The 25,947-nt window shown below is 38.8% G+C and overlaps 1 protein-coding gene across 2 annotated transcripts; it reads left to right on the top strand.

Moving 5' to 3' along the window:
• The first annotated feature begins 2,016 nt into the window (after nt 1-2,016).
• Nucleotides 2,017-17,925, top strand: LOC114033185 (sodium-dependent glucose transporter 1A-like). 2 transcript variants are annotated; one of them, XM_027848642.1, is made up of 5 exons: nt 2,032-2,087; nt 5,461-5,528; nt 8,816-8,984; nt 13,604-13,720; nt 16,250-17,925. In XM_027848642.1, exons 3-5 carry the CDS (start codon nt 8,861-8,863, stop codon nt 17,485-17,487), a joined length of 1,479 nt encoding a protein of 492 aa, XP_027704443.1. In that variant the 5' UTR covers nt 2,032-2,087; nt 5,461-5,528; nt 8,816-8,860; the 3' UTR covers nt 17,488-17,925. The 2 variants fall into 2 exon arrangements, with proteins under 2 accessions (XP_027704442.1, XP_027704443.1); XM_027848641.1 differs by lacking the exon at nt 5,461-5,528 and having other exon boundaries at nt 2,017-2,087.
• The last annotated feature ends 8,022 nt before the right edge of the window (nt 17,926-25,947 follow it).

The following is a 25,947-nucleotide window of genomic DNA, read 5'->3' on the forward strand; positions in this document are numbered from 1 at the left end:
ATATTATAATGCCCATTTTATAGGGACCACCCTCAGTTTAAGGAAACAAGCTCAGAGAAGTGTTCATTTGTCCTAAATATTGAACTGAACTTAATATAAAGAATATATAAAAATAATATTTAAAAATTGAATATAAAGAATTGAGAAAAAACTCAGGTCTTCTGACTCGTATTCCAATATTCATTTCCATTACTCCATAAGGCTATTTCTAACATCTCTTCTATCTAAAGTTGAAGATTATTCTTGCCCTCATGCTTGTAGATGACAGATGATGCCAAGTACTGAGCTGTCCAGTGGTTTCCCTGGTTTCTGGGTAAAGGTTTGAGTTGAAGAGGTATGACATGTCCCAAAAGTTATCTGGGCTCTTTGTGCTATGGCCATCTCTGATGGATTTACATATTAGTAGTTATATTTTTATGTACAGCACTTGGTTCCAGTTCTGAGCTTCTCTCATGCATGGTCTCTGTACAGAAATTAAACAAGATGAGTTTTGTCAAAACAGGGGGAGCCTTAATATGGAGCCTGCCAGACTCTCTGAACAAACTCCACTTGGGAAAGGTCCAATCAAATCCTCTGAACTGAGTCCTTTTCCCTTATCTGTACAGACCCAAGTATGAGGCACAATCTGACCCTGGGGCCAAAATGAGTCAAATTCTAATGTTCTCAGGGAAACCTTGGGTGGGAATCATTAACCAATTGAGAGGGTTTTCTGAGATGGAATCTATTCTGCACAAATCGAGAGATTTGAGTCCTTAGTCATGATTCCTGCAAATCATAGTTGATGCCCAGGCTAGGGCAAGATCTAGAAGACAGGAAGGAGGGAGGTATGTGAGGTGCCTGATGTTAAATAGTGCTGGACCTGGAGTTAGAGAGCTAGGTTTGAAACATGGTTTCATCTGTAAAATGAAGAGAATAATACTTGTACACTTCACTAGACTGTTATCAGGAAAAGGCTGTGTAGATCTTCAAGTGTCATAGTTAAAATGCATTGCTTGGCATGCATGAGAGAGATTAACTGGTAAGACAGGCAAGTTCATCAATTTTTTTTTAACTTACCAACTCCTTGTTTTTCCAGTGTTTAGCAGTAAAACCAGGATAAAGTCAAAAGCAGAGTTACTATGTCTTCTTTCCAGGGAGCAAGACAAAGGAGAAAATAAAATAGTACTCTCCTAACTAGGGGGGAAAATGGAAATACTGCCCAAAGAGCAGATGTGGTGGACACCAGAGGCAAGGGAGCATTTAGGGGCGTTAGGAGGCTGTGACATCCCAGAAGGAGACATTTTTCCTCTCATAACACCCAACCCAGAACACCAGAACACATGGAATACAGTAGGTACCCAATGATGTTCAAGTGAGAAATAAAGAAAAAAAGTTTCTTGGGATTGTAGGATTCTACCTAAGGCAAACCCAGTCTTGTTTCCTTTTACTTCTAACTTCCTATGTAGTTATAAAAGTCAAATGAAAACTAAACCCTAAATTTATTGAAATTTTTGTAAGAAAAAAATCGCGTAGCCGTTGTGTTAAGGAATCACAGGACCGCAAATGGAGGGACAGAAAGGCCTTCACACAGCCTCCGACCCTGCCGACAGACGAAGCCCAGGCCCGCAGCGCTTTAACCACCCGCCCCAGCTGACGCCTCACACTGGGTTCTCCCTGAAGAAACCCGTGGAGCGGCGCATGCGCACGGAGCGCAGCGGCGCGCGGGCTGCCTAGCGGCTTCACGAGCTGCTGGGGAGGATGGAGCCCGCGGGCCGAGGGGCGGGTCAGGGGGCAGCCGGGAGGGCGGGAACGGGCGGGCGGCGCCTCGTGCCTCGTGCCTCCGGCAGATACCGCAGTAGCCCGCGGCTCTGGGGCGGTGCGGCTGCTTCTCGAGAGCAGCAGAGCTGGAGGAGCTGGAGCTGCACCGCGGCGGGGCCCCGGCCGGACAACGGCTCCTCCCCACGGGACCCTCCGAGGCTGGGGAGCCGCTGGGGACGGACCCCGAGGTGTACGGGGACGGCGGCGGGGACAGCGGCGGGAGATGCGAGGCCGGTAACGCGCTGCGCTGGTTCACCTCCATGGTGGTCTACGCTGCCTTCCTGGGGCTGGTGAGAGCCGGGGGCCGGGCGGGAGAAATTGAAACGGGCAACCCTGGACCCTGGGGTATTCGGGGGGACCTTCGTGCGCCCCAGCCCTTGAAATGACGGCAGCTCACGTGGTGCTTTAAAGTTGACAAACTAAGGGTATCCCATTCGGTCGTGACCACAACTCTAGGAGGTGGGGGGGGTCACTTGTTTTCCCCATTTTACAGATGGGAAAAGTGTGACTTGCTCAGGGTCACCCAGCTAGTAAGTGTCCGAGGTCGGATTTGAACTCGGGTCTTCCAGACTCCCGGCGCTCTTTACCCACTGCCCCATCTAGCCGCCACCTGGCTTTCTTACCTCCCCCTCTGCCCCTCCCCCAGTTCACGTTCACCCTCCGGGATATTTTCTCCTGCCGCACCGACTTCCTACTCTGGCGTGCACTTAGAGTTTCTCGTGTTTTGCACTACTTTGGGCACCCTGAAGTGGACCTGCCCTCTAGAGCCCCAGGCTCCTGGCCTCCCTCCCCGCCCCCCCCCCCCGCCCCGTCCTGCCAGTATGTTTCTCCAGGAGTGCGCTTGCAGGACTGGAAATGTATCTGGCCAAGCTGCTCACCTGCCACTCAACCCAGTGGGGCTCCTGCCGGGAGCTGGGCCTCCTGCCGGGAGCTGGGCCTCCTGCCGGGAGCTGGGCCTCCTGCCGGGAGCTGGGCCTCCTGCCGGGAGCTGGGCCTCCTGCCGGGAGCTGGGCCGCCCACTCGTGGCCCCTCACCTGCTGGTCTCCCCTACACCTAGTTGTTGTTTGAGTGTCTGCTGAGAGCCGCAGCCCGGGATGGCTCCACTGTAATTAATGTATTTCACCCGCCTACAGCCCTGAGAATAATCAGAACTGCCTCTCCCCTGTCAGCCACACTGCCCTAGGGTCATTCATTTAGGTATGTCCCTCCTCTGCAAAATAAGGGAGATGAACTAGATGGCCTCTGTGGACCTTTCTGGCTGCATCAGCATCTGGATCTTTGGGTCATTCATTTTTTGCTTTGGGACCTGTGACTGTTAGCTAAGACCTAAAATGACCTTTAACCCGGGCGAGGGGTGTAATTTTAGATTAATGATAAGGCTGCTGAGGATTAGAGGCTTGGTGATCAGTGTATTGGAATAGTAGGAGACCTGGGTTTCGGTTCAGAAACCTACTTTGTTGTTTACTGACTGTTTAACCTCGAGCAGTTTGCTGCACCTCTGAGGCTTCTCTTTTCCTTCCTCATGGGTAAAATGAAGGAGTTGAAGTAGATGATCTAAGGCCCTTACAGACCTAAATCTGTAATTATTGGTACTTGATCCCTTTTCCGATCCCTACGATTTTTAAAAGGGTCTGAACTGTTGAATTCCTCTCCAAAATGTCTGTTACTTAGGGTTCTGCTGACACTTTTCCTGTAGGAATGCCATTTATTAAAAACTGCTTTCTAGAAGCTTTTTTGTGAAGCGACTGTTTTTATAGATGTTTAATGATTATTAATGTGTGTGTGTGGAGGGGGAGAGTTTGGCTTAGTAGTTACCCTTCCCAAAGTATTAAACCTAAGAGCAACCTGCTTCTGATTGAAGTTCTTGCCTTTTGAGTCAAAATTAAAAAAAAAAAAAACTTTTACCTTGTGTCTTTTCTAGTTAGAAAATAGTCTTTCAGTCATCCAGAACAGTATTTCTTATGTTTGATACGTATTGTACAGGATAGATATACAATAGAAGGTATGGTCATTGATTAGAAAGGGACCTTAAAAGTCTCATCCAGATTACTCATTTTACTGACAAAAAACTGAAGTTCAGAAAGGATCCATGATTTGTCCAAGATCACAGAAGTATGAAGTAACAGAACCAGGATGCTGACCCAGGTCCCTTAAGTCCAAATTCAGTGCCATTTCCCTGGCATCACATTGTCTTGCAAACGATTTGCTTGCGTTCAAGAAATAAAGCAGTGTTTGTAGTAAAACAGATATTTATACAGATGATACTTTATTTTTTAACTTTTTTAACATAAATAGTATTTCATTTTTTCTGATTACATTTAAAGGCAATTTTCAACATTCATTTTTAATTAGATTTTGAGTTCCAAATTTTTCTTCCTCTTTCTCCCCTTCCCTCCCCACAACAAGATATGAGTTATACGTGTGCAGTCACATAAAACATATTTCCACATGAGTCATTGTGAAAGAAGAAACAGAAGAAAAGGAAAAAATCATGGGGAAAAAAACCAAAGACAATTACTGTAGTATGCTTCCAACTGCATTCAGACTCCATCAATTCTTTTTACACATTTACATTCTTAAAAATTAACCCCCAGAAGCTTTTGTTTATGTGGGTTATATTCTTTGATATTTACTGTATAAGAAATTCATAAGTAACTAAACTGACAAATTTTTAAATTTTATCAATTCATTAAAAAATGCCAACAATAAACCCATCACATGTTAACGTAACATTTTTTATAAAAAAACATTTCTAAAACAAAAAATAGTGAGAAGAGTGGCTTTTTAAAAAAACATTTTAGCAGATATCATAAATATCTGACTTAATAGAATCTGTATTTTCATGTCTGTTTCTGCATTTAATATGTTGTAGTTGGAAGTATATGAAAAAATTGGGGCAGCTAGGTGGAGCAGTGGATAGAACACTAGGCTTGGAATCAGGAAGACTCATCTTCATGAGCTGAAATCTGGTCTCAGACACTAGCCATGGGCAAGTCACTTAACCCTGTTTGCCTCAGTTTCCTTGTCTGTAAAATTAGCTGGAGAAGAAAATGGCAAACCATTCTGGTATATTTGCCAAAAAAAAAAAAAAATCCCAAATTGGGTTACAAAGAGAAAGACACAACTGAAATGACTGAAAGACAATATGAAGAAAATCAAAGATACAGTCAATAGTAAATATTTATTAAGGCCCTACTGTGTGCCAGACCTTGTGCTAAGTGCTGTGGCTACAAACATGAGTAAAGAATGACAATCCTGGCTCTCAAGAAGCTTAATATCTTATGGGGGAAGACAATACCCCCCCCCAAAAAAGGAAGCTGAAAAATGAGGGTGATTGGGTAATTTATTTGCCTTGAGGGAATGGTGGGGAGATCAGAGAAGTCCTGCAGCCAGGCAGGAAATGAGATGTCTATGCTGAATCCCCTTGTTAAATGGAGATTTTGTAGTTCTTAACACTGCTCTGCAATCAGAGACAGGAAGTTGGCAAAAAGGAGGAGTATTTTAATAGCCTTTTCAGATAATTATGGATATTCTTTGCTGCCACGCCAAAATTTGACAAGTGTTAGGTACTTAAAGGTCAGTTGTAAATGTAGAATATGGAACAGTATCAATGAACCTTTCTTGCTCTCTGACATTATCTTTTACCCATGCATAATTTTGTAGCATCATATATTGGTCATCTGGGAAATATTGGTTAACATGCTATCAACATCTGGAAAGCCAAGAGAAAGGTAACTTTTGTTATATTTTCTTATTTGCAGTTTCACCCAATTTCTTTGGAATAAATTACTTTCTACCGTGAGTCAGAACTCCAGTATGTGTTTCATCTTTTTTTTTTTTTTTGGCCTCTTTTGTTGTACAATGTGCTGCTATTGAAATAAGAGATTCTGATTAAATTAAAATTAAGATCTAATTAAATGAATTTTTAAAAAATACATAGAAGAAAACAAAAACTAAGTCTGCTACTGGTTAAGCTATGTCTACTAAGCTCTGGTTAAAATTTAATGACTATAGCATTTTGTTGGGTATACAGATTCAGATTCACATTTGCAGTACTTATAAATTATGATATCCTGGAATGTGAGTGATAGTGAAGATGAAACTTTTGAAAAATTATTCCTTATGGCGTAACACTGATTGAGTTGCAGGGCAGGCTGCTCATACTTTGAAAAAAGTTAGTGTAGGGTATAGGAGTCTGGAGTTGGAAATCTCTGATAATGTTAGCCATGGTGCAAGTCATTTAACCTCTCAGTGCCTCAGGTAACTCTTTAAGACTATGTTGGGGGACAGATAGGTGGTGGATAGAGCATCGACCCTGAACTCAGGAGGACCTCAGTTCAAATTTGGCCTCAAAACAAACACTTGACACTTACTAGCTGTGTGACCCTGGGCAAGTCACTTAACCCTAATTGCCTTAAAAAAAAAAAGACTATATTAGAATTTCTTGCTTGTAGAGGGGGAATGTCCTACATAGATGAAATCGCAGGTTGCAACCAAAATTTTTTTTTACTACTTTTCTCAGTGATTTAGATTTTTAAATTTAAGATCATGTGATAATTGCATATACTTGTAAAATAATTAAAATTTTAGTTTTGGTATTATTAAACTATTAACCTGGAACATTGTTTTAAGATTCTCTAACTCAAATTTGAAATGACCTAGCCAAAAAACAAGGTACATTTGCTTTTTCAAGGAAATGTTTTTCAAATTTTGCAGCCCATCAAAACTAGAAAAGCATCAGGGCATGGTATATCAGAAACAGGACTGGCAGTTCAGGAACTTGTAGATCTTGTAATCCTAGTGTAGCCACTGTTACTTTCTGCCTACCATAGAAATATGTTTACCATGATTTCACATGTATAAATGATATCATAGTTCTTTTCTTCACAGTGAGTTAGGGAGGGAAAGAATTTGGAGCTCAAAATTTAAAAAAATGTTAAAAATAAATTATGAATTAAAAAAGGAAAGAAAGTGCTCTTCTTTTTTTTAATTTTTATTAATTTATTTTGATTTATCAACAATCACTTCCATAAGCTTTTGAGTTTTAAATTTTTCTCCCCCTCCCACACTCCCTCCCCAAGAAAGTGCTCTTGATATTTGCCCAAATGAAATTCAGCATAGTCCATTCTGTCAATTTAATCTGAACCCAGCTCATTGTCCAACAGCAGGATCCACCTCTCCTTGGTTCCCTGGTACAGATAGGTCAAGACCTTCAGCTCAGTATCCCTGGGAATAGGCTTAGCAGACCACCAGTCCTATTTCTAACCCAGCCATCACAATCATTATCACGGGGTGCAGTCCTTACAGAGAAAGGGTCCATTATCCTCACCACCACCATTAGTTGTTGATCAGTTGCCATGTATGGGGCAGGCAGGCTGACTTACCTAAATCAGCAAAGCATTCTGATGTACCCTGTACACTAGTCTTGCTTCCACCCTAGCCCCTATAGCCATCATCAAGGTGAGCAACCATTGAGGAAAAGGAGCCTGTCATCCCCACCACCTCCAACATTAGCTTCCAGTCAACTTCCACTGAAAAACAGATGCTGTAGACCCAGGCTTTTCAGCAGCCACAGGTATTAAAGATGTGGGAAAAGAAAATTCTCTCCTCTAATGTCCTTGGCACTGTCAACATTAGAAATAGATAGGGTGTTAACAGTGGAAATAACATAAAAGATTGATAGAGCTGTGAATTGGTCTAACCATTCTGGAAAGCAATTTGGAATTATGCTACAAAAGACATTAAATTATACATGCCCTTTGACCCTACTATACCGCTATTAGGTCTATATACTGAAAGAAATGAAAGCAGGAGGAAAAAGACTCATGCATAAAAACATACCTGCTGTTTTTGTAGTAGCAAAGAACTGTAAACTAAAGAGTTGATCATCTGTTGGGGAATGGCGAAAAAAATATGGTATATGAATGTAATAGAATGTTATTACGACATAAGAAATAATGAGAAAGTTTCAGAGAAAACCGGGGAGACTTATGAACTGATACAGAGTGAAGTGAGCAGAGCCAGAAGAACAATATGTACAATAACAACATTATCAAGAAAAATAACTTTGAAAAACTTGAGAGCTCTGATTGATGCAATGACTACCATGATTCCAGAGGACACTGGAGGAAGCCTGCTATTCCTCCCTTGACAGAGTTGATAGATACAGGATACAAAATGAGACGTGCATTTTTGGATGCAGCAGTGTGGGAATTCGTTTTATTGACTTTGCATATTTGTTTCAAAGCCTTTGTAACTTTTTTTTCTGGGGGAGATGAAGTGGTGATGGTAGGTTGAAGGGTGTGGGAAAGGATAGGAAAAAAGATAAAAAAGGATGGTTATTGAGGTATCTCTTTTAAAAATTTGGAGAACTGAAGGAAGGCCATAAAGAAGAACATAAGGAAGATACCTTTGAAAGCTAAAGGTTGAATTATATACTTAGAAAAAAAAGGAAACTTTTTATAATAGGGATTTTCAGTTTAATGTATACTACTTTTGTGCTATGTATATGGAAATGTTTGTTTTATTTTGTGTTTATTAAGTTCAGACTAAAAATAAACGAATTTTGAAAAAAAGAAATGACATTTTAAGAAGATGTGTTTGCTTTGCCATTCCCCTCAAGGAGTACTGGGTCTGTCTATCTAACTTGTACCTGAAACCTTTATGTGTTGTCTTCAACATTAGAATGTGAGTTCCTTAAGAGCAAGGATTATCTTACATTTCTCTTTGTATCTCTAGCACTTCTTACAGTGCTTTGAACATAGTAAATGCTCAGTAAATACTTTTTTATACATTCAAATATATGTTCTGATAGATTAGCCCAATGGGCATCATCCATCTGCATATCATGGTTTGGATAGTAGGAACATTATAGAACCTCCTAAATGAAACCTCCAAAGAGGATCCCAACAGTTCACCTAGGAAAAGTCAAGTGGCTAAAAAATTACCGTTGTCCAGACCACACAGGTTTACATATAATTTAATGATTGTAAAGTTTCATTTTTTTTTTAAACCATAGGGTCTGGGTGCTGGTATAATAGGACCTACATTTCAAGACTTGGCTATGAATGTGAACGGCAATATCAGTGATATTTCTCACATTTTTGTGGGCCATGCATGTGGGAGTCTAAGTGGTTCTGTGGTTGGTGGATTTCTCTTTGACTGCATGAATCATAATTTAATTTTGGGTAAGTAGAATACCTCAAACAGGTCATCTTGTGACTTTTCAGTAGATATGATGTTTGTATTAATGCCTCTGAAGACAGCTGGCCTTATTCAACATGACCTTGGTTCAGGCCCTGTCTCTGACACAACAGGGTGTGTGACCTTGAACATTTAAACTCTTAGTGCCCCAGGCAGCCCTCTAACACTAAAAATTGCAGAGCAGATGTTGAACTCTACTGGTAGAGGAAGTTTTCTCATTTGGAGTTCCCTATATATGTGAATGAAAATGAAAAAATATAAAAGTTAATATTAACCAAGGAATTGATAGTTATCTGTGTGTATGGATGTACAGTATTAAGGTGTTGTGTTCATATATTTTATTTAGCAGTTAGTAAGCAGCTTCTGTGATTCCAACATGGGAAGAGAATTAAAGCAAGGTGAATTTCCCACAGCTTGCTCCCAAGATGGGAAGTAACTTTTATTCTGGGATTACTGTGGAAATGGGTCGCCTCTAGGAAGAGTCCAGGATCCTTTAGTCTACTCAGAAACCTACTTTTACCCCAGGTACTATGTGGAATCCAGCGTCTTTTAAACTGGGACTATACAGATTCTTAGAATCAGAAAGGATCTCAGAGGTCATATAGTGCAAGTTATACCTGAACACAATTCAGCTCTTCAATGTCCCCAGCAAGTTCTTATCCAGCTTCCACTTGAAGATCTCCAGTGTTAACCTACAAATACATACTATGGCATCCTGTTTCATTTCTGGACAGCTCTGGTTGTTAGAAAATTATTCCTTTTGTCAAGATAAAATCTGATTCTCTACAACATTTACCCATTGTTCCTAGAAAGAAAAAGTGATAGGATCTTTACTTGGGGATGAATGGGATTGATAACTGACAACAGAGAGAATTCAGAACTGCTCAATTTTTACTTTGCTTCTATTTTCTCTGCTAAGGAGAATGACTTTTATACTGGAAATGACAGAACGAACATTACTAAAAGGAAGTTGATACCCAAAGTATGTCAAGAGATAATAAGAGAGTGCCTGGCTGCCTTCAATGAATTTAGGTCACTTACACCAGATGAAATACATCTTTAAGTCATAAAACAACTGACAGACGTGATCCCAAGCCATCGTCAGTGATACCAGAGATGGTGGAAAACAACAGAACTTGCACAGTCTGGGAAAAGGAAAAAGGTTTTGCTGTTTAAAAAAGAGAAGAGAATAGTCAGTAAAGTATCAGCCAGTGAGCTTGGCTGATTCCTGGGAAAATTAGAGAATGGATCACTAAAGACATAAAGAAATGGTGATTACCTTGCATGGCCTCATCTAGAGCAGATCATGTCAGATTAACCTCATTTCCTTTTCTGATAGTATTTCTAAATTAGTAGATAAAAGGAATAATGCTGTAGATAGTTTATCTAGATTTTAGTAAAGCTTTAGATAAAGTATCTCATGCTATTATTATAGGGAAGATGGAGAGATCTGCATTAGAAAATCTGCAGTCTGATATATTCAGGACTGAGGGCTAGACTTAAAGAATAATTGTTAATAGTTCAAAGGCAGGAGCTCTCCCAGGACAGTTCTCTAGGGATCCATGCTAGGTCCTGTGCTGTTTAACATCTTTGTCAGTGACTTGAATTAAAAACAAAAATGAAATGCTCGTCATACTTGCAGATGATAGCAAGCTGGGAAGGGAATAGCTAACACATTAGATGGCCACATCAGAATCCCAAAGGATCTTGATTGGCCAGAGAATTGGGCTGAATCTAATAAGATGAAATTCATTAGGGTTAAAAGTTGAGTATTATCCTTAGATACCAAAATGGATACAAGATGGAGGAGGCATGGTTAGATTGGTTAGATGGCAGTTAAGAAAAATATAGGGTGGTAGCAAAAAAAAAAAAGCAAATACAGTGTTGAGCTTCATTGGTAGGCATAGCTTCCAGGAATAGAGAGATGATAATCCTACTGTATTCTGCCCTCATCAGGCCTCAATTGTGTTTATTTCCCCACACCATAGTTTAAGGACACTGATAAGCTGAAGAGTGTCCAGAACAGGGCAACCAAGATGGTGAAGGGGGTTGAGTCTGTGTTCTGTGAGGATTAGTTGAAGGAATTGGGTATGTTTAACCTGGGGAATAGAAGACTTGGGGTGAGGGACATAATAGCTTTCTTCAAATACTAGAGGGCTGTCATGTGGAAGGAATTTGTTCTGTGTGGCCCTGGAGGGCAAAACCAGAAGTACTGGGGAGAAGTTGGAAAGAAGTTAATGTAGACTTGATGTCAGGAAAACCTTTCTAACAATTAGAGCTGTCAAAGAGTGTAATGGTCTCCTTCTAGAGGTGGTGAGTGTTTTCTTCTTGGAGGTCTTCAGGTAGAGGTGAAGTGAGCACTTGTCCCATAGGATATAGTGGTCAGTCCTTTCCTGTATAGATTGTATTACATAGCCATCCCAATCCCTTCCAGCTCTCGGATCTTGGGGTTCTCTGATTCTGTGAGTTAGTTCAGTGCTAGTCGCACAAGAGGTGCTGAATAAATGTTGGTAAAAGTTGAACTTTTGAAATAAAAAGTCCCTGATGCTTCTCCAGGCTGAATGCTGTAGGAGTTGAGGGAAAGGAGCCACATATCACATTCATAGCTGTATGAGTGATATCCATGTGCACTCTAATATCACATGCACTTCATCATATACACACACTGAAATGCCCTTGGATATACACAACCACAGTTAACATACCACTGACCTGTCCACATGCACACTAATACAGGGGTCTTAGGTATGAAGGTAGCAAACAATATATTCACATTGAGATATAAGCTTCACAGAATGTCAAAGTTAGGAACTCAGAGGTTCTCTAGTCCATACTGTCCTGGAACAAAAATTCTGTCTGGTTTCCCTGACAAATAGTCGTCCAGCCTTCAGTGAGGAATCCCATTACATCTTAAGGCAGCCCATTCCATCTTTGGATAATGGTACTTAGATGCTCACAATGCTTCGTCTAGACAGTAATTGTGAATATTCAGATGCTCACATTGAGATATTTTACAACACACACACACATACATATACATACACACACATACACATAAACACAGACACTCCCCTACACCTATCTGTTTACCTTAGATGACAGTTGTTGACAAATGAGAGTTCATCTGGAGGAAAGCTACTAGAATGGGCAAAGGGACTGGAACCAAGGCTGTCTGAGGCCACATCAAAGTAACTGAAGATATTTATCTTGGAGAAGAAAGGATTTGAAGGGTGCCTGATATGATAGTTGCCTTCTGAGAATCTGTAAGGTTGTTACAGGGAAGACCTTCTGCTTGGTCCCTGAAAGCAGAACTGAGTAACAGGTGGATTCATGGTGAAGATTTTGGTTCAGTGTATGTAAAAACTAGATAGCAGTTAGGGCTGCCTGAAAGTAATTGACTGCTGTAGGGGTGAGTTCCCTGTTCCTGGAGGCTGTTCAAAGCGACCGTCTAGCTGTGTGTTGAACTAACTGAGGGGTTTTAAACTTGGAGTCCATAAACTTGTTTTTGTAGTATTTTGATAGCTGTATTTTAATATAGTTTGTTTTCTTTGTAATCCTATATATTTCATGTATTTAAAAACACTATTCTGAGACTGGCTCAGCAGGCTTCACCCGACTGTTAGTGGGGTCTGTGGCACAAAAGAGGTTAAGAACCTTTGAAGTAGATGTTCCCTGTGATTTTTTGACAGTATAGTTGGTGTATTGGAAAGAATGTTAGTTTTGAAGCCAGAGGACTTGGATTTGAATCCTGGCACTGCTACTTGCTTACATGTGTGATCTTCATCTGATCACTTATAACCTCTTTGTGCCTACATTTTCTCATGTGTGAAATGGAGGCAGGATTGTACTAGATCCGTAGTATCAAACAAATAGAAATGAGTCCCTGCCAGCAGCATATTGACTTAGCCACAAATTAACATCATCTTTGTTGTATTTTTATTTATTTTTGTACAACATTTCTCAGTGAGCTTAACACCTCTGGACTAGAGGACCTCTAAGGAAGGTCTCTTCTAGCTCTAAATCTGTGATCCTGTGGTTCACCAGACTTGTTCAGTATGTTTATAAAAAGAAACTTCTGTCTTTCTGTTGGTAATTCTGTGGCTCAAATTTTGAGGCAACTGATAACATTCATTCCCCAGTTCATAAACTTAACTGGAGGCAGTGTGCCAAATAAGGGGAAACCTGTGAAATAGCTGTCTGGGATTTCATTTGGAGTCCCACCAGCTAATAGCTAAAAGAAAGAGTTTCATTCCTCATCTTGCTATGTTCAATAGTGCCACTGACTCTTCCTTTCCAGTATGTCAGTAATTATTTTTTAATTTATACTCCCAGCAGTCACTCCAATGGCTTTAGCTCAAAGGCAAAGATTTTTATAGTATGTTGAGAATGAAATTTATTTATTTAATTGTTGAAGTTTATTTCTCTAAGCCAGACTTCCTGACTTCCATGGCTGACTTTGTGTTGAAGAACAATTAGAATTCTTCCTCCTCAATATAGGCCAGTTTACTTTGACCTAATTTTAGACATTTTAGATAAGATTGTTTTTTGTGATAGTGATGACCCATGAATATGTGTTTGTATCTAATTTTTACCTTTCTTTTAGGACTGTCAACGCTGGGGACAGCTATTGCTCTCTACCTTATCCCCTTTTGCAAGAAAGCAATATTACTGGTTGTGATGATGGCTGTCTCTGGAATTTGTACTGGAATTTTAGGCACATGTGAGTGAATATTTCTGCCATTATTCCTGTGTGGAGGAGAGGAGGGAAGGAAAAGAAGATAGCTTCTTTTAGAAAACAGTAGAGAAAACTCTGTTTTGTCTAATTCTCAACTAAGTTATTCTTCCACATGGCACTTGTTCCTGGAACAGATATTGTTCATTTACTTAGGGGGGAGAAAAGGACAATAATGCTTGGCAGGTGTGAGGTTGGGTATGGGGGCCTCGTGCTTTGACTTGTGGCTATCCTGCTTCATAAGCAGTAGGTGTTGGTGGTTAGGATCCCCCAGAGAGGGAAGATTTCCTCTTTGACAGTATTTAGCACAACAGAATGGCAACTTTCATTAGGTAGTTAATCCTAATTATTATGGTACAGAGTGATTATTTAAAACCTAGACCAAATTTGGACCTACAGTCTGAGTAAGCAGATTAAGTTCAGTGAATATTTCCTAATTACTAGTTAATTTGCATATTATGTTCAGGTTGGGCATTGAATACTTGTATTGGAATGGATGCAAAGGTAATAGACCTAAATTGAAACCTGTTCCTTGCCCTGCCTATCACTTTTTGATTTTTTTCCCTTTTCTCCAATTTTCCTATGTTATTCCACTAAATCCTTCCCTAATTAGCTGACCTCTGATAACCACTAAACCCTTTGCCATTTAATGTTGTATTTTTCTAAATATATATGTAATATTCATACATATATTCATACGTACATGCCCCCCCACAAACATATTTAGGAGAAGGGCAGGCTAGACTTAGGATTTCATCAGCATAAGGATTCAGCAGTGAGGAAACTCCTTCTCCCTAATGCACATTGGCAACTGTTGTGCAGTCTTTAAGAGTGGCCAGAGTAAGTCTCATTTTTCCCATGTGGCAGCCCTTCAAGTGGTCATTCTTGGAGTCAGACCTGAGTTGATGACACATGCTGGCTGTGTGACCCTGGGCAGGTCATTTAGCTTTTCACTGCCTTAGAGACCTCTTTAGTATCATGTGTGTGCATACATGCATATGTAAAATGGTTTCTCCCACCATCCACCCTGTAGCTTCTTGTGTTTCTCTCTCCCCTGCTTTACTATAGTGGCTAAGGATGTGGGAAATAAAGGTTTGAGGCTTTTAGCTGAGTTTGATGACTTTTATTCATTGGTAGTTTATCTGCACATCTGTAAAGAGTTAGAGACTGTGTACCTATTTGGGTCACTTGACCTTCATGTAGATGAGTTTTAGAGGGTCCTGATAGGTCTTCAGATGGGCATAGCAGGATTCTGCGGATCCTCATGTCCTGAAAACCTCATGCTGCACCTGGTATGTGCATAAATAACATTTCCTCAAATAGATGTCTGGTGCTATGTCTTACAGGGAATTTTAGTAACTTTAATGTTATCTGATGATTAAAAACCGAATAGCGTGTTTTACTTTGAAGCACAGTTTGCTTTGTCACTTCTGTTGAACATGAGCCCATGGGGTCAATATTTCCAGCACCAGGACTTTCTCATCCTTTGCAGTTCATATCCTTCCATAAATCTTCCACAGAGATTCTACCCGTTGTGCAGTAGGCCTTCTTCTTGGGCTGTTAGCCTTTGAATGGTTATACCAGAGGTGAGGAACCTGCAGCCTTGAGGCCATATGTGGCCTTCTAGATCCTTAAGTGTGGCCTTGTGATTGAATTCAAGTTTCATCTTTGTTCTGTAAAACTTGGATTCAGTCACAAGGCCACACTTAAGGATCTAGAAGGCCACATGTGGCCTCAAGGCCACAGGTTCCCCATCCCTGGATACTATTTGATGTGTTGTCATCAGCACAGCACTAAAGGCTGTCCATCTACTTCCTTTTGTCTCACTCCATGACTCACATTCTTTTCTGATCAAGCTTGTGCTTGATGATGTCTTTTATGCCACTTCTGTGTACCAGTTGTTGCTTATACACTTCAGAATACTTACACCTACTCTGTCTCTCCATTGTCCTTTGGGTCATTTGGCTATTTTGATCCTTCAGAGAGCATGGCATTTATAATTAGGTAGGTTCACTGAGGAAAATATCAATGTTCACCGTGTCTGTGGAATTCATTTCTAAAACTTAAATTATACAAAAGTGCTCCAAAAGTATTAGAGTTCCCTGAGGTTTGAAAGTGGGTTAGTGGCATTTGGTTACTTAGCCTTTTGTGAGGTAACAGGGGGCAGGAGGTGGGTCTTGACTTGTGATTTCATTGGCACAGTGAACCCTAAATAAGGAAATACCCTCTAGCAATGCATATTAGTGACTTTTCTGCAACTCGGAGAGCTGCCAAGGACCACATGGCTGGCATATATCAGAGACAGGACTTGAAGCCAGATCTTCCTGACTCCCAAATTGGCTCTCTGGCTTCTGTGCTGGGCTTCCTCTTGGCTTAGCAAGTTACAGTTTATATTTCTAATGTACTATTTCTGACAACAGAACCTCTTCTAAACATAATTACCACATTGACTTTGAAGATATTACTGGCATACAAGAATTTTTAACACAAAAATATATTTCTTTTTATTATTTGTAGGTGGCAATGTCCTCATCCTGAATATATGGAGAGGTGAAGCAGCCCCACATCTGCAGGCCTTGCATTTCACTTTTGCCTTGGGGGCATTTTTGGCTCCCATACTGGCCAAGTTGGCCCTTGGCAGTGCTGTGCCCTCTGAAAACCACATGATAGCTGACATGTCAAACCACTCTGAGCTCACCCTGCCACCTGCAGCCGACTTAGACATCATATTTGGAGTACCTGCTAATAAGAATTTGCTGTGGGCTTATGTTGTTATAGGAACTTATACTTTGGTGATGTTTGCCTTCTTTATTGTTTTGTTTTTCAAAAAAACTCCATATCGAGAGAAAACAAAAAAAGCTGCTCAGATTCGAACTGCGAAATACCAGGATATCCTTCTTGTTCTCCTTTTTGTATTCTTCTTTTTTTACACAGGAGCAGAGATGGCATATAGCTCTTACATTTTCTCTTTTGCAACACTCCACGTTGGCATGAGTGAAAGCCAAGCAGCAGGCTTGAACTCTGCCTTCTGGGGGTCATTTGCCACTTGCAGGGGCATGGCGATCTGTTTTGTTACGTTTCTGCAGCCTGGGACCATGATTGTGGTAAATAATGTGGGCAGCTTGATTTCCTCCTTGCTTCTAGTGATTTTTGATAAGAACCACATTTGTCTTTGGGTGGCAACTACAGTGTATGGGGCTTCAGTGGCTACTACATTTCCTAGTGGCATTTCCTGGATTGAACAGTACATGACCATTAAAGGAAAATCTGCAGCTTTATTTGTAGTTGGTGCTGCCATGGGACAGATGGTCTTTCCTGTAGTGGTTGGATATCTTCAAGGAAATTACCCACATCTTCCTGGGATTCCGTATGTTTCATTGGGGTCAGCTATTGTGATGGGAGTTTTGTTTCCTATCATGTACAAACTGGCCACTGCACCTCTTAATAGCAAGATTCAGGTAAGTAGAAAGAGTGAAGACCAGAAGGCACTACTGTCCACCTCTAGGTTCAATAATGAGGATGAAGATGATTATGGAGAAGAGGGTGCTGAAGAAGAATGGGACAAAGTCGACTTTGAAATGATTGAAATGATGAGGAATTCGGTAATAGAGACATCTAGAAAACTTTTGAGGAAATCTCCCACAGAAATTTCTAATCAGTTATGGTCAAATGATACACCATTCAGTTCTTCTCTGGTTATTACTGGCAACTCACCTGGGAAGCCCCTCCCTCTAGACAAGGAAAAGAATGACTAATGGAGTAAAAGATGGATTGGTTACTGATTCCCTGTAATAACCATTGACTTTAAGGAGGCAGATCAGAGTAGATCATTAACATATTTTCAAACACATTTTAGGGTTTGGCATTTGTAGCTCTGATTTCAACAAATGGAAAATTCTGGTGTGTCATGTCAGCCCAGAGTCTTTGACAACAAAAGGAAGTCAGGTATAGTCAGGTGTGGCTAGTAAAGTTACTTTACTGTAAAGTAACCCTCTACATTCAGAGGATGCAAAGAAGGCATAAATATTTGAGAAGTTTCTTACCAGCAAAAGTCACCTAAAAGAGTGATTAAAGAGTAGAATAAATTACCGGTGTTCAAGAAACTACTGGTAGAATTGGTAAATAACCACTCGAGTATCTTTGCCAAGAAAATGCCAACATGGGGGGATGAAGAGTTGAACACAACTGAAAAACAACAATAGTTCAGATCCTCATCACCTCTCAATGGCCTAATTGGTCTCTCTTCCTCAGGTGTCTTTCCCTACTCCAATCCGTCCTCCACTCAGCTGCCACAGTGATTTTCATAAAATACTGATCTGGTTGCATCACCTCCTTCTAAAGAAACTCCATTAGTTCCCTATTACATTCAGGATCAAATATAAAATCTTCTGTTTGCTACTGCAGTCTGCCTCCTTTCTACCTTTCCATCCTTCTACTTCTCAGTTTAAACCCCACCTCTAAGTTTCCAAGCTAAGTAACTAAAAACATGTAGAAAATTACTTTTTCAGGGAAGAACACCCACAAGGTGGGCTCAAAGCCCTCATGTAGGAGGGAGAAACTACATTTTGCTAAAAGGTACCATAGGCAATGACTTAACAGCAAATGGCACAGCATCCAAATTCTTACAAGAAAAATTAAATTAGTTATAGGAGGAAATAGATAGTAAAACTATTCTAGTGGGGGATTTAAATTCCCTTTCAGACCAAAATAAGTCTAACCATATAATAAACAAGAAGTTAAGGAGATAAATAGAATTTTAGGAAAGTTAAGATATGATGAATATTAAATGGGCATAGAAAGGAGTATTCTTTTTTTACACCTGTGCATGGCACCTTTACAAAATTTGAGCATGTACTAGGGCACAAAAAAATCATAAAGAAATGCAGATAAGCTGAGAGAGTAAATGTATTTTTTTCAGACTATATGACAAAAAAAATATTCAATAAAAGGCCTTTGAAGCACAGATTAACAATAGCAAGTGAGCAAGGAGGTGGAGTAAATAAGAGTGCTGGGTAGGGACTCAGGAAGACCTAAATTCAAATCTGGCCTTTGACTCAATAGAGATTTGACCCCTGGGCAAGTCACTTAACTCCTATTTGTCTCAGTTTCTTATCTGGAAAATGGGGATAATAATATCTACATTCCAGGGTTGTTGTGAGGATCAAATAAGATTATAATTGTAAGTGCTTAGCATAGTGCCTGGCAAAGAGTGAGCAGGATAGAAATGTTAGCTATTAATTAGTTGGACCCTACATAACCTAGTCCTAAAGATTGAGAGAGTCAAAGAAAAAAAATCATAGAAACAATAATTTCATTAAAGATAATGACAACAATGAGCCAACATGCTAAAATTTGTTGTTGCCAAAGCAGTACTTGGTGGAAAATTTATCTCTCTAAATACTTACTTCAATAAAAGAGACAACAGATGAACAAATTGGAAATACAACTAAAAAAGTCCTTAGAAGACCAAGAAGTTAAAAACCTCCAATCAAACACTAAAATAGGGGCAGCTAGGTGGTGCAGTGGGTAGAGCACAGGCTATGGAGTCAGGAATTCAAATCTGGCTTCATATACATAACGCTCAGTACCTGGGTGACTCTGGGTAAGTCACTTAACCCCAACTGCCTCACCAAAAAAACAAAAATCACCAAAATAGAAGTCCTGAAAATCAAAGGAGAGATGAACAATATTGAAAGTAAAAAAACAAAAAGAAACAACAACAACAAAAAAACACTGAACTAATAAAACTAAAAGCCTTTGTTTTGGGGGAGAAAATAAAATAATTAAACCTATGGCTAATTTGATTAAAAAAATGAAAAATTACCAATATCACAGTGAAAAAAGGTAAATTTAAAGCCAATGAAAATGAAATAACAGCAATGATTAGGTGCTATTTTGCTCAACTCTATACCAATAAAACTGATGATCTAAATGAAATGGATGAATATTTACAAAAATATAAACTTTCCAGATTAACAGAAGAGGAAAAAGAATGCTTAAATAATCTTATCTTAAAAAAAGAAAATGAACAAACCATCAGTTAGCTCCCTAAGGAAGGAGGAACCAGATGGATTTTTCAAGTGAATTATATCAAACATTAAAGAATAATTAATTCCAAAAAACCCTAGTAACCTAGTGTTTGATAAACCCAAAGATCCCTGTTATTGGGACAAGAACTCAACATTTGATGATTGTTGGGAAAACTGGAAGGTAATCTGGCAGAAATTAGGCATAGATGAAGATCTCATACTGTGTACCAAGATAAGCTTAAAATGGGTGCGTGATTTTGTCATAAAGGGTAATATCATGAGCAAATTAGTAAAGCAGAGGAGAAATTATTTATCAGATCTATGGATAGGGGAAGAATTTATAAGCAAATGAAACAGGAGTCCTACCCAGTTCCTTCTCTGACACAATTATGGTTTTGATAGACACAATATCTTTAAATAAAATACTAACAAGGAGATTATAACAATATATCTCAAAGATAATATACTATTACCAGGCTGGATTTATATGAGGAATGCAGTGCTGGTTCAATATTAGGAAAACTATAAGCATAATTTACCATATCAATAAAAAATAATAAAAATCACAATTATTTCAATAGATGCATAAAAAGCTTCTGGCAAAATACAATACCCATTCCTGTTAAAAAAAAAATTAGAAAACACAGGAATAAAAGGAGCTTTCCTTAAAATAAGTAGCATCTATTTAAAACAATGAGTAAGCATTTTCTGTAATTGGAGTAAGCTAGAAGCCTTTCTAGCAAGATCAGGAGTAAAGCAAGTTTGTCCATCGTTACCATTACTATTCCATATTGTCCTAGAAATGTTTGCAATGGCAATGAGACAAAAAAAAAAAAAGAAATGGAACTGGTATGGGATAAAAGGAAACAAAGCTATTGCTTTTTGCAGATGACATAATGGTTTACCTAGAGAACCCAAAGAAGTCAATTGAAAAAATAATTAAAACAACTACTTCAGGCAAGTTGCAGGATATACACAAACTCAAATCAGCCTTTCTGTATATTACCAATAAAATCCAGCAGGAAGAAAGTGAAATTCCATTTAACTAAACTAAAAATTACTAGAATTTTCAAAACTTTTTTTTCCTTTTCATAGTGACAAAAATCAACACAAAACTCCTTATAAAAGTCATCCTTGAGATACAGATGAAACCCTAGTTTGCAATAGATGCATTCAGAACTAAAATTGTTATAGTACTGAAAGATTTCTGAGTCCTAGCCAATAGTCCTTTCCAGCAAAATATATGACAAAATTCCACTAATACAAAAGAGCTGGACAGTCTTTTGGGAGTTTACTGTAATAGGATTTAATCCATACTACAAGAGCTAGTCAGGAAAATCATTGTAATGACTTTGTGCCTTGTGTTTCTGTGGCTCAGGTTTTGTGTGTTTGTGTGTGTGTATGTATGTGTGTTCTCTTCATACCATCTTTATGTGACAATACAATGCCACTTTGCACAGTGCTCTTTGATATTAATATAATGAAACCTGTTTAAAAAGACTGCTTAATATTCTCTACAAGAGTAGCTACAAGAGGGCCTTTGCATATAATCTTGTTAATAGATGCATCTGTGGGTAAATGACATGGATTGCAGGAATTTTTCCCTACACACACATTCCTAGACAGGTTTTATTGCAATCACTTAAAAAAAATCCAAAACTTCTCAGTAGATAGGGGAGGGAGGGAGTGTGATTGGAAGGAGGGGGTGTGATTGAATGGACTTATTACATTTGAATTTGACTAATGTGTAGGTGGCTTTGTATAATTGCAAATATTTATTGGAATAAAATATTGACTTGGATGAAACCTTGGATTGCTATTTATTTTTCTCATTATTTGGTTAGTTGTGATTTCTTTTCCTCTTAACATTGAGACCTACATTTCCAGTACTTTGCTGAATATGTCCATCTGTGTTTCTGGCCTACACTTCAAAACCAACATGTACAAAACTGAACTCTTCGACTCCTAAAACACCTCCTCCATCATTATTTCTCCATTTCTATTAATTTTCCTATCTATGGTTTCTCCCTCTTCTTCATTCCTGGCACCCAATTAATCACTATGTCCTGCTGATTCTTCCTTAGAAATGTCTTCTCCCTTCATTCCTTCCTTTTTAACTATTTTGCCATCACCCCAGTTCAGATTCTTATCACTTGATTCCTGGATCATTGCAATTGCCTCCTAACTGGCTTCCCTAGCACCTGTTTGTTATTAATTCCAGTCCGTGCTATCATCATGACAGTCTTCCTCTTGCACTGCTTTGAACATGTCATACCCATGAACAATAGTTCATTTTTAATGGCTTTCCACTGATAAAAAGCAAATTCCTTAGTCTGGCTCTCTGGCCCTCCTTGTCCCCCACAATCTGGCCCCAAACTGGTAATCTTTCTAGTGTTATCTCCCATTCTTCCTCCACAGGAACTATAGCCCACTATTTGGAGTATTTGCTCCTCTCCAATGGGTAGTGCTTTCTTGCCTTTAGTCATAGTTTGTCTTCTTCCTGGAATGCTTTTTGCCTACAAAAACCTTTCCCAAGCAGTGGCAGTAATGATTTCAATTCATTTCAGGCTACTGATATCCTAGTGACCCCCCCAGGGCCCAAGTCCCTTTCCATTTCTTATATGATTATTCCTCAGCCTGCTGTGATCTCTGATTTTCTTTCTGTTTGTACTTTGTCATTTCCCTACATCACTTGCACAGCACTTATCATATATTATCCTATAAAGTAATCACTTGTATATATGTCAATCTGTTACTAGATTATATGGTCCTTGAGAGAAAGGAGTGCCACTTTTTTCTCAGTGCTATGTAAACCTTAAGGTGCTATATAAACGTAAACTATTATTATAGTGAAGTGCTCAATAGCATTTTTTTTGTAATAATCACATTAAGCTCTAGCCCTATAGTGTGATTTTTGCCTACTTAAAAGCACCACTAAGGTAATGCTGACAAAAAGTATTTTAAGAATGTAAATTTTAAAAATGTTTTAAAGTTTTAGAGATACACATGAATGATCCTGAAACTAGGTCTATTAAATTAGAAATCTGTTGTTCCTATGGGACTATTAGCGTTGCATGAGAATAGATTTCTTCTTACCTTCTCAAACTTCAATTTTACTGGTTTAGGATTGGTAGCAGCAACAGCTTCAGCAATCTCTTGACCAATTTTAAAAGACTGCTCCTTAATGGTGCCTTTCAGTAGGACAAACATGCCAAGGGGATTAAAAGACAGTAATATATTTAGGAAGTAACTGTTGGGAAATATCTTCTTGAAAACAACATTCCTGCACAGTAGATCTCCTAACTTTCCTATTCTGCATTAACTTCTCCTATACATGAACTTTAATCCTTTATCATGCCTTTCTTGCCTCCTTGTGGTATGCTATTTGGTTAGATCTTCAAGACAACTAATGTTTCTACTTCGACCACACAAAGGTCAATTCAGTTATCAGAGCAGAATCAGTGGAGACTCCTTAAGTACAAAGTTAAGGCTTTGGATATACATAGTCAAGAATCATAAAGATAACATAAGTATGGGGTTTGGAATGACTAGGGAGAAAAAGGTATGAGGCCAAGATCATGGATTAAAAACTGCTAATAGAAAATCAGAATGGCTAGTTTTGGTGGACTGCACTCCATCAGAAATAGAAGTGAACTTTGTTCTTTCTGTATCACATCATATTTGTAGTTCATGGTGTGGACTTGGGAGGCATGTGGTAGATTACATAGATAAACTCAAACTCAAGGGTAAAACTCCATTGTCTAATTAACTGTATTGTATGAAAGAAAAATGCCATCAAGGTGAGGACAGTAAGAACAGACAGCATTTAAAACAAAGCTTCAGGGTTAGTTTTTTATTGTTGGGGAGATGAACCTCTAGCATTAATCAAAATATTATAACACTGGAATTCAAGTAGCTTTGTGTTGGTTTCAAAGGTTTGGGGAGGTGATGAAGCCCCTTCTTTGACTTTGGCAAACTCATTCCATGGCTAAACGAACTAGGTGACTGCTGGCTATTAGTTAAGCAACAGGTTGGAGGGATGTTAAAGAATGAGATGCCAAGATCTGATTTCACTTTAGAGCCTTGGAAACAAAGGTTATTGCCTTGATCTGAATTCTATACTTCATTAATCATATAGAATGGAGTTTGAAATGTTGAGCTTTATCTAACCTAAAGCTAGGCTGTCTCCTGAAGGGCTGAAGATTTCTCAGCATCTCATTTTCCAAGTTTGTGTGCAGCTATTTATAAGAGACCAACCTATCACATAAATAGCTCTAAAGTTATAAACATGACAACCCATTCTTTTCACTGACATTGATTTTTGATGTAAGAGCAATGTCATGTTAAATCCTTAACTTCATCAAGTATACTTAGCCACTTAAGTATTTTTAAAGTTATTCCCTCCCCCCAAATGAGAGAGCTTTTCTTTCTCTCTGCTTTGTACCAGTTTCCTGGTATTTCTGATGTTAGTTCTGTTTTTTAACATTTTTCATTGTTTCAACTGGTGACCAAGCTACTGGGAAAAGTTTGATAACAACTTTTCTCACAGAAAACTTATATCTGGATAAATGTGTTTTTTGAATAGGTTTTGCTTTCCATGCTTCCCCCCCACCCCGAAAACTTTATTTATTGTGATCCTAAGTAAACTTTTAATTGTTAAAGCATTTTCTCTTGTGGTCTTCCAATTAAGGGGATTCCTTCTTTCCAAAATAAAACACGGGAGGCAATGACATTTTATTACATACCAAAATAACTCCATAATGGACATTGTATTTCAGTATTCTATTGACTTCAATGAGACTCAAGGAATATTCTTCATTTTCTTTCCTCTTTCAAATTCCCCCCTTCCTCAATGGGCAAGCTTGATATCAGTTTCATGACTATTATTGCCCTTCATATTCTCTCAAAAATTTCTGGTATGAGAGCTTTCAGAATTAACCTTATGGTGATGTGGGGAACCTCTCCCTACAATAGTATATCCTTCCCTGCAATAGGCTACCAATAAACTCTGAGTTTTTTTCTTTTCTCTTATATAATTTGTACTGGTAGTTGTTCAAAATGAGGCAGCTAGTCTGTGACATGGGTTACAATAATCACTTTGAAGGGACATATTCATAGGAGTAATGATGGATCACTGCAAATAGTTTTAGAAATTGAAGTGAAAATTGATCTCAGATTAGTCAGATACATATTGTAACCTATACTGACTCGGGAAAGCTTACAAAAAATCTAAAAATTCTCCAATCTAAATATGTTTTTAACTCACAGTTTTTTTAAGGAACCACAATTTGAATTTTATCTGGCATATGAAAATTAGTGCCTCTTCTCTTAGACACTGCTTAGCTTTAAGTTTCTGTAGTCTAATCTGTAGATATCCACTGACTAGAACCACTAGACTCACTCATTAAAGACCTCCCTCTTTGGTAGCCTTTAACTATGAAACCCAAGATGATCCTAGATGAAGAAAATTATGATTTCATACAGTATCTCTTGAAAATTAAGATGCCTATGAATTCTGTCACAAAAGATCTGTGCAATCTGTCACTTCTTCAAATGCATCAAAACTCTACATAAGAGGACAAAAATATTATAATTCAACTGAATCCTTAAGAACAAAGGACATTTCAAACCGTATGTTTTATATCTCCAAGTCTAAATAATATTTGTTTTAGTTATCAATATTGGCAACTCTGAAAATTAAAATATACAGGGGGTAGGATCATGAGAGGAAGCATGAAATCATGTATACCTCTCACTTTCATGGACCTATCTCTTAGCAGAAAGTTATGTATTAGTCATCTAGTCAATATCCTCTTTTCACAGCCCATAAAATAATATGGTATAAAACCAGTTCAATGGGCAGAGGGAGTCACAGTGACACTTGCATTATTAATAGCTTCTGGGAGAATAATTTTCAAGTATAGAAATGTGTTTAATGAAAACAAGGCAGGCATATGGTATAAGCAAATTTGGGATGTTTCCTGGTAGGTTATTGGTAAACCTAAAATATATTTGCATGTATTCTTTGCCCCATACCTCAGATTCGACTGGCCACAGGGTTAGGAATCTGCATCAGTTGATCAAATTCTAAGGAAAAAAGGCTGATAGATGTACAAATCATCATCTAAGCCCACTTCAAATACTTTTTTTTTCTATTTTTCTTTTTTGGTGAGGCAGTTGGGGTTA

The sequence above is a fragment of the Vombatus ursinus genome, unplaced genomic scaffold (genome assembly GCF_900497805.2).
Source record: "Vombatus ursinus unplaced genomic scaffold, bare-nosed wombat genome assembly UNPS02006779.1, whole genome shotgun sequence".
Lineage (NCBI taxonomy): Eukaryota > Metazoa > Chordata > Mammalia > Diprotodontia > Vombatidae > Vombatus > Vombatus ursinus.